Below are 12,331 nucleotides of genomic sequence, written 5' to 3'. Positions count from 1 at the left end.
ATGTGTTTATTTTTCAAAGGAGTCATGATATATGGCAGATGGTGCATTTGTCATGCTCATAGGAATAGCTTGAGTAAACACATACAGGGCATACAAATCAATATCTCAATGCATCCATCTAAAACCAACAACAACAGGTCATATAAAAGATGTCAGAGCCTCTATTGACTGATAAAGATTGTCTGATATCCATTTTGTGAAATATTATAAATGATTAGGTGCTTTAGGACTGGAACAGTCATCCTAAGTAGCATATTATAACCTGAATTACATAAAACTGTCATAAATAATCACCTTTTTAAGTTCAATCAATAGTAGTCAAAAGTTTGGATTAGTTAAAATTCTCATCAACATACAGCAATCGTACAACAAAGGTTCTTCAGAGACAAATAAATTAATGTAGAATAAATAAGTGTTTGCTGTAATACTGCAATTGTTTTCATATTTCCAAACCTTGTTCAAAATGTAATGACTTGTTGGTATAGCTTCTTCAAAAGTAGAAAATCCTCAAATATTTAGTTTTCCACTTGGTTTATGCAAATCATCACAGGCACACAAACTTGCGCATGCACACACACACACACACACGACTAAAAATATTTAAAAAACTAGGATAGAAACAGATCACAAAAACAGGAAACAAAAAAGACAATAGAACGACAGAACATTTGCCATGTCTGTGAATAAAGCAGAAGTCTTTGCCATGGAAACAGTCATACAGCATCACATGGACTGTACAAAGTGTGAAAACAAACTAAATCGCTAAATCTTTTAGCGTTACTAAATATTTCAAGTTGGAGCCTGGTTTTAGATGTCAGGCTCAAGTGAAGTGACCCTTTTAACCGACACATGCATTCATATCTGTGCATTACACAATACATCTGTTTGTTTCCCTACTGCATATCGTTCAGTGTGATGATGGTAAAGTGTTATGTTTCTGCTTGTGTGAAAGTGCAGACAAGTTGAAATCAGCCGTTTTTGTTCAGGGCGGCGCTCACAGGTCCTGTTCGTGCATCTGCTGCTGCATTTTCTGAAGCATCTCTTGCATCCTCCGCAACTGTGAAAGACAAAGTGAAAAATATTTGGCAGTTTCAGCGTTTGGTGTTCCAAAGAGGACCTAAAACGAACACTCGCCAAACACAAAATGTGAAAAAAAACAAACAAAAAAAAAAACAGTGTTGGTGAGTATTCTCGAGAGTTCTATTGTCAAAAAAAGCATTCCAACAGAAGTTTCCTGCAGTTTTACGCCAAAATAAAAGCTTTATGGTTTCAAACAAAAATCAGCCATAAAAATTTGTATTGTAATAGTACTATTGTTAAAAAAAAATAATAATAAAACTTTGTATTATTATATAAATTATTATTATTATTATTATTATTATTATTAAACACTTAACAGTTAAATAGTATCATAGTGATATTTCATTATCGATTTGTTTAGATTTTAATAATATTAATCATTAATAAAACAATTATGATAATTATTTTTACATTTATTTAATTAGTTGATTAAATTATTATAAAATAATAATAATTATTATGATTACTATGATTATTAAATAAATTATTAATCACTTTTGCATGCACATACTATGCATGGCTGGTAAATTATTTTCGGGTCTATGGAAGTCTGTTACTGCCACTGAATAACAAATAAAAAAGGCTTTTTGTGACTTTTTATTCAGAATTGCGAGATATAAACTCACAATTGCAGGACATAAAGTAAAAATTGCAAGATAAAAACGTGTAATTCTGACTTTTTTCTCAGAATTGCGTGATATAAACTCGTAATCGCGAGAAATAAAGTCATAAATGCAAGAAAAAACTCACAATTTTGACTTTTTTCTCAGAAATACATGACATTTTTTACAATACATGATGAGAAATAGTCAGAATTGCGAGATAAAAACGTGCAATTCTGACTTTTTTTTAAAGTTGCATGATATAAACTCATAATTGCAAGAAATAAAGTCAGAATTGCAAGATAAAAACTCTCAATTTTGACTTTTTTCTCAGAAATGCTTGATATAAACACAATTGCGAGAAATAAAGTCAGAAAAGCGAGATAAAAACATGTAATTCTGACCTTTTTCTCCGAATTGTGTGATATAAACTCACAATTGCGAGAAATAAAGACAGAATTGCAAGATAAAAACATGTAATTCTGACCTTTTTCTCAGAAATGCGTGATATAAACACAATTGCGAGAAATAAAGTCAGAATAGCGAGATAAAAATGTGCAATTCTGACTTTTTTTTTTAAGTTGCGTGATATAAACTCACAATTGCGAGAAATAAAGTCAGAATTGCAAGATAAAAACTCGCAATTTTGACTTTTTTTCTCAGAAATGCGTGATATAAACTCACAATTGCGAGAAATAAAGTCAGAATAGCGAGATAAAAATGTGCAATTTTAACCTTTTTTCCAAATTGCGTTATATAAACTTGCAATTGCGAGAAATAAAGTCAGAAATGTTAGAAAAAAAACTTGCAATTCTGACTTTTTTCTCATAAGTGGGTAATATAAACTCATAAATGCGAGAAATAAAGTCATAAATGCAAGAAAAAACTCACAATTTTGACTTTTTTTCTCAGAAATACATGATATAAACACAATTGCGAGAAATAAAGTCAGAAGTGTGAGAAGAAAACTCCAAATTCTGACTTTTTTCTCAGAATTGGGTGATATAAATCCATAAATGTAAGAAATAAAGTCATAAATGCAAAAAAAAACCTCACAATTTAGACTCTTTTTCTCAGAATTGCGTGATATAAACACAATTGCGAGAAATTAAGTCAGAAAAGCGAGATAAAAACGTGTAATTCTGACCTTTTTCTCAGAAATGCGTGTTATAAACACAATTGCGAGAAATAAAGTCAGAATTGCAAGAAAAAACTCACAATTTTGACTTTTTTTTCTCAGAAATGCGTGATATAAACACAATTGCGAGAAATAAAGTCAGAATAGCGAGATAAAAATGTGCAATTTTAACCTTTTTTTCCAAATTGCGTTATATAAACTTGCAATTGCGAGAAATAAAGTCAGAAATGTGAGAAAAAAAACTTGCAATTCTGACTTTTTTCTCATAAGTGGGTAATATAAACTCATAAATGCGAGAAATAAAGTCATAAATGCAAGAAAAAACTCACAATTTTGACTTTTTTTCTCAGAAATACATGATATAAACACAATTGCGAGAAATAAAGTCAGAAGTGTGAGAAGAAAACTCCAAATTCGGACTTTTTTTCTCAGAATTGCGTGATATAAACACAATTGCGAGAAATTAAGTCAGAATTGCGAGATAAAAACGTGCAACTCTGACATTTTACTCCGAATTGCGTGATATAGACTCATAAGTGCGAGAAATAAAGTCAGAAATGTAAGGGGAAAAAAACTCTAAATTTTTAAGTTTATATTTTGAAATTCTGACTTTTTTCTCACAACTACGAGTTTATCTCACAATTCTGACTTTTTTCTCGCAATTACGAGTTTACATCTTACAATTCTCCAGATAAAACAATGTTTTATCTCGCAATTTCGGCCTTTTTTTCTCGCAATTCTGACTTTTTTTCTCAGAATTGAGATATAAACTCAAAATTTTGAGAAATGAAGGCACAATTGTGAGATAAAAACTCGAATTTCTGAGAAATGAAGTCACAATTGTGTGATATAAACTCGCAATTGCAAGTTATATAGTCAGAATTGCGAGACATTAACTCGCAATTCTGAGAAATAAACTCACAATTCTGAAAAAAAAAGTCAGAATTGTGAGATAAAAAGTCATAATTACCTTTCTTATTTTTTAATCAGGCTTTCATACAAGTCAACGTTGATTTTCAGGTGCTGCAAATGTTTTAAGCCCTGATTGCAAGTGTCTCAAAACCACTATATTTTCCATATAATTTTGTGCTCCATGTCACATTTATAAAATTACAGTTAAGAACTGAAATGTCCAGATTAAGTAGGATAGCTCACTGACCTCTTCATCCTTCATCTTTATCAGCTTTTCTGTCTCTACGTCTGGGGTGGACAGCGGTAGTATTGGGATGGGGCTCTCCACGCGATTATCCTGGGACAGTTTGCTGGTGAAAACAGAACATCTCATAAGTACAAATGTCTATGATATTTAGTGTGATATTTGAGAAAAGCATTGTGACTTACCTTGTCATTTGCTGTATGCACTGCGCCCTGTAGTTTTCATAGTGTACGTCACACGTGATGTCTTTCAGGTCGTGCATATGTGAGCGAATCAATATGTTCCTCAGCTTAACAAAATCACAATGCGACTGATTCTCCACTGTGACAAAAAAATATATATGTTTGTAAAACCTGTATATAACATATAACAGATATAACATGTGGTTGGCTAAAACTTATTTTTCATTCATTTGTTCTTGTTAGTACAGAGAGTCTGTCTGTCTCATGCAAAATTTAGATATTCAAGCAGAGATCCACACTGACCTTCTACAATCCCCCATGGGTAAAGTCTCCCTCTCACCCGCTGACCTTTGACCTCCACTATTGTGTTGCTCCCAATCACAGCAAATGGAGTGCTCTCCTGAAACACACAACATAGAAGATTTAGATTTTTTGTTTCTAAACCTAGGCTCACACTACAAGAGTTTTAGCCCGATTTTGAAAAAGCTGCTAATATATGTAAACATTAGTTGCTGAAATGTCAAGGACGATCTGCTGCGTGAGATCCCTCTGTCATGATAATCTTATTTAAAATATTTATTTTTATTTTACTTATATTTACGCTTTTACTTTATTGTTTTATTTATTTATTTGCTTTTAAAGTTTAAATTAGTTATTTTCTCAAGTTCTAGAGGAAAAGTTAAGCAGTTAGTAAAGTTTTCCAGGAGCACTCCATTGTTTGGGTGAAATGTTTATTTTTATTTTATTTTACATGATTTTATATACTTTTATTATGAACATTAGTTTGTTGGTCAAGTTCTCCGGGATGCTTTTAAACTGTACATTAATTAATTAATTTGAGTTGAGTTTTTAACTGTTTTTTGTTTGGGTTTTTTTGTTTTTTTTTAATTGTTTAGGTAAAATATTAATTTATTTTATTTATATTTTGTTCATTTCGTATTTTATTTTATTTATTTATTTGCTTTTAAAGTTTAGATTAGTTATTTACTCAAGTTCTATACTCAAGTTTCTATAGTTCTGTACATTAATTAATGAGTTGAGTTTTCAACATTATTTTTTTAATTGATAAGTTCCCTTGTTCAGATAAAATATTTATTTATTTAATTTATATTTTATGTATATTTATTATATATAAAATTATATATTATATATATATATATATATATATATATATATATACACACACACACACACACACACACATATATATATATATATATATATATATTATATAGTATTATTATTTTATTTATTTATTTGCTTTTAAAGTTTAGATTAGTTATTTAATAAAGTCCTACGAGAAAAGTAAAGCAGTTAGTAAAGTTCTCCAGGAAGAGTTGAGTTTACAGTAATTTTTTGAAGACTCCATTGTTTGGGTGAAATGTTTTTGTTTTTAATTTAAATTTTTATTTTATTTTAAATGATTTTATTTGCTTTTATTATGAAATAAGTTTGTTAGTCAAGTTCGCCAGAAGCTGGAGTTGAGTTTACAACTGTTCTTTGAAGATTATGATAAATTCCCTTGTTCAGGTATTATTTATTTAGAAATATAATATATATATAAAATATAATTGAAAAAATATAAATTATATTTTATTTTCATTTTTATATTATTTTATTTATATTTTATTTTGCCCTTTTTATTTTTTTTACTTTTTTTATTATTGTTTATTTTATTATTATTTTTTTTTTTTTGCTTTTAAAGTTTACATTACTTATTTAGTCAAGTTCTACAAGAAAAGTTGAGCTTACATTTGTTTTTCAAAGACTGGATTAATTTTAATTTTATTTATATTTTATCATTCTTTATTTTTTATTTTAATTTAGTAGTTTTTGCAAAATTATCTGTAAAATGTACCAGACCAGTCAAACCTATTTGGTTTTACATGAATGAATTTGATTCTTCGTCCAACTCATAATGGTTTTCAGCTAGCATGGACCCTATGAACCAAACATCAACCTTGGATGGAAGAGCAAACATCACTTTTCATGTCTTGAGTCATGAAGTACTCCAGCATCAATTTATGAGTCATGATCCTGACCTTTAACTCTCGGTCCTGTTGCTTGAACTCTTCGTCTTCATCGGAATCACAGTCTGGGAACTGGTACACTTTAATTCCAAACTTCTCGATCTCCTCTCTCACCTTGAATAGAAGAATCAAAAACACTGGTTACGTCAGAAACCCTGACACCGTCGGGCAAAGACGTGGTGTGTGTGTGAATGTGAACAGAGCGTGTGCTTGTATAAACAGGCTGAGGTGAAGGTGGTCCACTTTACCCTGTCCTTCATCTTCCTCATCTCTGCTGGCGTCAGACAGTCAGCCTTGGAAATGAGTGGAACCACGTTCACCTTGTCCTGCAGTGCCCTCATAAACTCCACGTCCACAGGCCGCAGCCTGAGTGGGGAGAAGAGAGATTGAGTCATTTAGAAATTTAGAAAGAGACATTTAGATTGTATTTTTTCATAAAAGAGGCCGTATGATAGACAACAAAATATACAGTATGTGGAATAATTATTACCATTCAAATGTTTGGGATCTGTAAGAGTTTTTAAAGTTTTTGGAAGAAGTGTCTTCTGCTCACCAAGGCTGCATTTATTTGATTAAAAATACAATAAAAACAGTAATATTGTGAAATATTTTTACAGTTGGAAATAACTACTTTCTGTTTTAATATATTTTCAAATGCAATTTATTCCTGTGATTCAAAGCTGAATTTTCAGCATCAGTATCTGAACGTATACTATTAAAATATGCACAGCACATATTTACAGTATCTCACAAAAGTGAGTACACCCCTCACATTTCAGCAACCATTTTAGTATATCTTTTCAAGGGACAATACTATAGAAATGAAACTTGGATATATTTTAGAGTAGTCAATGTGCAGCTTGTATAGCAGTGTAGATTTATTGTCCCCTGAAAATTGCACAACATACAGCCATTATTTTCAAAATAGCTGGCAACAAAAGTGAGTACACCCTGAGTAATAACAGCAGTATGTTGTTTAACCATGCAAAGCCACATGGCATATTCATCATGTTTATGTTTTTGTCTGCTTGACAGGATTATTAATTAATTAATTCTCTCATACTGACCACTGGATGTTCAACATGGCATCTCATGGCAAAGAACTCTCTGAGGATTTAAGATTAGAATTGTTGCTCTTCACAAAGATGGCCAAGGCTATCAGAGGTTCAGTGACACCCTGAAACCGAGTTACACTACAGTGGTCAGGATCAACAGAGGTTTTCCAAGATGGGTTCCATTCAGAACAGGCCTTGTTAGTGTCGATCAACAAAGTTGAGCACTCGTTCTGTGCGTCAGGTGCATAACCTGGCTTTAAAAAACAGATGCATGAGTGCTGCCAGTATTGCTGTAAAGGTTGCAGAAGTAGGTGAGCTTGTCAGTGCTCAGACAATACACTGCAAAGTCAGTTTGCATAGGCATCGTCCCAGAAGGAAGCCTCATCTAAAGCTGGCTCAAAAGAAAGCCCACAAACAGTTTGCTGAAGACAACATGTCCAAGAGCATGAATTACTGGAACCATGTCCTGTGGCCTGATGAGACTATAAGATAAACTTGTTTGGCTCAGATGGTGTCCAGCATGTGTGGCGATGCCCTGGTGAGGAGTACCAAGAAAACTGTGTCTTGCCTACAGTCAAACATGGTGGTGGTAGCATCATGGTCTGGGGCTGCACGAGTGCTGCTGGTACTGGGGAGCTGCAGTTCATTCATGATAACGATCTCAATCACACCACCAAGATGACAACTGCCTTGCTGTGGAAGCTGAAGGTGATGGGGTGGCCAAGTATGTCTCCAGACCTGAACCCTATTAAGCACCTGTGGGGCATCCTCAAGCATAAGGTTGAGAAGCACCATGTGTCCAACGTCCAACAGCACCGTGAGGAGTGGAAGAGGATCCCAGCAACAACCTGTGCAGCTCTGGTCAATTCAATGCCCAGGATGATTAAGGCAGTGCCAGATAACAATTGTGCTAACACAAAATATTGACACATTGGACAAGTTCACTTAGGGTGTACTCACTTTTGTTGCCAGCTATTTTGACAATAATGGCTGTATGTTCAGTAATTTTCAGGGGACAGTAAATCTATATGATAGACAAGCTGACTACTCTAAAATCTATCCAAGTTTCATTTCTATAGTAGCCTGGAAAAAATCCAGACCCTAATCTATTAAGATTAAGGGTCTGGCATCGAGCAATGAAAAGAGCCTAACTCGAGGGGCGGCACCAAGCATGCATTTGAAACTCTCACTGCACGCAATTGGATAACGCCACGACCAATCACAACAATACACGGTGATACACGCTAACTGATAGGTTTAAATCTTGCCGTATCCAGTCGGCAAAACGGCAAAAACATCCTTCTTGCAAAGGAATGATTCGAGCGCGGTTTTCTGTTCCTCTTTTATATGAAAAGCCAAGTCTAACTCGTTCATTGCAGCGGCCAAAGCCGTTTCAAACAACTGGTGTTCATCTATAGCCATCTTTATTCCGGACGTCGCAGCGCTGTCGTCATCAGCTTAGCTCGCCTCTGGCCCGCCTACATCAGATACACTGATTTGATTGGTTCCCAGAACTGCTTACCTAATGCAGTAACGTGCATCATTGCTCGATGCCCGAGTGTCTTGCAGAGACAATTCAAATTGTGCTCTCGCGAGACCTCTGGATTTCCAGGGTTTTTCTATAGTATTGTCCCTTGAGAAGATACACTAAAATGGTTGAGCTGTGTACTCACTTTTGTGAGATACTGTATATTTTGTTATTCAGTATATATAAGCAGAGAGTCAGGATTGGATTACCCATGTCCAAATGGAGGAATGAAGTACAAGCAGCAGTGCACACGATTATCCTGGATGTTTTTCCTGTTCAAGCCGCTTTCATCCCGAAAATACTGTTCGAACTGCTGATCAATATAGTCAGTAATGGCCTTCCAGCTGATGATTGAGACAAAAGCAGTTATGATTAGCAGAAATAATTATAAAACAATAATTAACAAATCTGAGGTGAACTCTTAAGTACGTACCTCTCTGTATTATTGACAGCGTCTCCAAAACCTGGTGTGTCTACAATGGTCAGCTTCAGTTTAACGCCTTTTTCTTCAATGTCAACTGTGTGTTTGATGATCTCCACTGTCTGATTAATGCGCTCTAAACATGAAATACATATTTGAGAAGGGGCAAATATGTCTTTTAGGCGACAAAATTTAAATAGCAATAAGTCTCTGAGTATTGGAGCTGAAATATACCTTCAGCGTTGAGTAGTTTTCTGTCCTTGTATAGATCTGTGAGGAACAAGCTGTTGATTAGGGTGGACTTTCCAAGACCAGACTCTCCTAAAAGACAAAGAGTGAGAAAGAAATGCAGTTTTTGCTCATGTGGTTTGAGGAAAGTTTGAGTCTCACATCTTTATCTGTCTGCCTTTTTATTATATGTGACCCTGGAGCACCAAACCAGTCTCAAGTAGCACGGGTACATTTATAGCAAAAGCCAAAAATATATTATATAGGTCAGAATTATTTATTTTTTAATGCTGAAAGTCATTAGGATATTAAGTAAAGATCATGTTCTATGAGATTTTTTTAAATTTCCTACTGTAAATATATCAACACTTAATTTGTTGATTAGTAATATGCATTGCTAAGAACTTCATGTGGGCAACTTTAAAGGCAATTTTCTCATATATATTTTTTCTTGATATATTTTTTTATTTTTATTTTTTTGTACCCTTAGATTCCAGATTTTCAAATAGTTGAATCTCGGCCAAATATTGTCCTGTCCTAACAAACATCAATGGAAAGCTTATTTATTCAGCTTTCAGATGATTTAAATTTAATATAAAAAAAACTAACTAAAATTCAAACCAATAAAATACATTGTCATTACTTGCCATAAAGTAAATGTAAAAAAATTAAAAAATTAACATATTTTTGAAAAATTATTTAGCTATTTCAGCCTTTATTTCAGAAACATTTCTCATTTTAACTTAATTTAATTTAACTTGATATACTAAATTAAAACTAAAACTGAAATAAAATGAATTAATATATATATATATATATATATATATATATATATATATATATATATATATATACACACACACACACATACATATAAAAAAACAAAACTACAACAAAACACAACAAACTTGGAACAATGAAAATGCTAAATATAAAAAAATAATAATTGTAAATATTAATAAACACTCCAACAGTTTCTCAATGATACTAAAATAACTAAGGTATGTTTATATACTATTAGATTATTTAATTTAATAAAAAACTATATTTAAAAATAATAATATAATATTGTTATTTTTTCAGTTGTTATTTTAAGCTTAGTTTAAGTAATTTTGTTGCGTATTTATATTATTAATTATAGTAAAATAAAAAAAACTATTTAATTTAATATAGAATTTATATTCAGATTAATATCTATATTTTATTTGATCTTTATTTCAGTTAAATTAGATTTAACTGAAGAAATTCTATATATATATATATATATATATATATATATATATATATATATATATATATATATATATATATATATATATATATTTATTTATTTATTGTATTTGTTCAATTGGATAATCCACCCAAAAATCTAAACTCTATAAATAAAATAAAATAAAATCTATATTTTATTTTATCTTTATTTCAGTTAAATTAGTTATTCCACCCAAAAATGAAAACTCTATAAATAAAATAAAAAAATTATTTTATTTGATCTTTATTTCAGTTCATTTGGATAGTCCACCCAAAAATTAACGCTATAAATAAAATAAAATGTATATTTTATCTTTATTTCAGTTAAATTGGATAGTCCACCCATAAATGAAAACTCTACAAAAATAAAATAAAATAAACTTTAGGTTTTATCTTTATTTCGGTTAAATTAGATAGTCCACCCAAAAATGAACACTCTATAAATAAAATAAAATAAAATGTAGTTTTAATGTTATCTTTATTTCAGTTAAATTTGTATATTATATTTGATATTTTATATATAGTATGGACAAAAAGAAAAAAATACAGTAAGTCAATGGGAACCAAAACTGTTTGGTTACCAACATTCTTCAAAAGATCTTCTTTTGTGTTCCACAGAAGACAGAAAGCCATGGAACAACATGAGTAAATAATAATTGCATTTTCATTTTTGGATTGACTATCACTTTAAGAAATACAATATTCAATAGTTCCAAAATTAGTTTTAGTTATTATTAACAACACCAGTTTTAAGCAACTCACCTGCCACCATGAGTGTAAAATCAAAGCCTTTTTTGACCGACTTCCTGTGAACCTGATTGGGAAGGGTGGCGAAGCCAACATACTCTTTTTCCTAAAAGAATGACATATAATGACATCATTCAAAAACTCAATGCTAATTCCACCACATTCATTTCAATACCAAAACAACTGTACAGTACGCAAAAACTGACATCAGCATAGCAAATCATGTGATAGCCACAGGATAAAGATGAATCCATGCGCCCAACCCCCAACCTACACAGCCAGCCTAATGTATGCCACACTCACTTCCTTACTAGGGCAATCCCAGAATTCCTGCCATGTTTCATTGTGCTCAGACAGCCTGTTCAGAAACAACCAATGCCGAAGGCCTCACGGTCCATATTTACAATAATACATAATTTATCCTATTATATAAAACCACTCTAGTACTGTCATATAGAATCATTACGCTTGGTTTGCATCACAAATATGCAAAATTAGCCCTGTTTATTGCTCCAATGCTTCTTAAAGAGCAGCAGAGTATGCAAACTCTGTGTTTGTATTAAAAAAAGTAACAAAATAGCAATTTTGGATCAAAAAGTGAAGGTCACAGACTTTAAATCCTGCTTGGCTTCATCTCCAGGATTGTTTGTCCTGTCTGGGATTCCCGCTATGGGAGAAAGAGGTTTATCCTCTCCTAGAGGCATGGATATTGGATTTTACTTTCATGCACGGCTGGCAACAGTCTGAGGCACTGGAGGCCGTGTGCATGCACTCGTGGGCGTTTGGAGAAATAAGACAAGAAATGAATTGAATGTTTCCTAGCAGACCGAGGCATTAGTGTTATTTTCATCCGTCTTCCAGACTGACTGAGAGTTCGCCCTCGGGTGGACAAACGGAGGGCCAAGTGCACATT

At 32.4% G+C, this 12,331-nt stretch overlaps 1 protein-coding gene across 1 annotated transcript; it reads right to left on the bottom strand.

The window, feature by feature from the left end:
* septin5b (septin 5b) lies at nucleotides 1–11,520 on the bottom strand. Its single transcript, XM_073829089.1, has 10 exons — nucleotides 11,434–11,520; nucleotides 9,427–9,513; nucleotides 9,205–9,328; nucleotides 8,981–9,115; nucleotides 6,437–6,554; nucleotides 6,201–6,302; nucleotides 4,462–4,558; nucleotides 4,162–4,297; nucleotides 3,980–4,082; nucleotides 1–1,057 (listed from the first exon to the last, which is right to left on the bottom strand). Exons 1-10 carry the CDS (start codon nucleotides 11,441–11,443, stop codon nucleotides 995–997), a joined length of 975 nt encoding a protein of 324 aa, XP_073685190.1. The 5' UTR covers nucleotides 11,444–11,520; the 3' UTR covers nucleotides 1–994.
* Between the last annotated feature and the right edge of the window lie 811 nt (nucleotides 11,521–12,331).

Source organism: Garra rufa, chromosome 23 (assembly GCF_049309525.1).
Source record: "Garra rufa chromosome 23, GarRuf1.0, whole genome shotgun sequence".
Taxonomy (NCBI): Eukaryota; Metazoa; Chordata; class Actinopteri; order Cypriniformes; family Cyprinidae; genus Garra; species Garra rufa.
The sequence above is the reverse complement of the archived record's forward strand: the minus strand, read 5'-3'. Positions and strand labels throughout refer to the sequence as shown.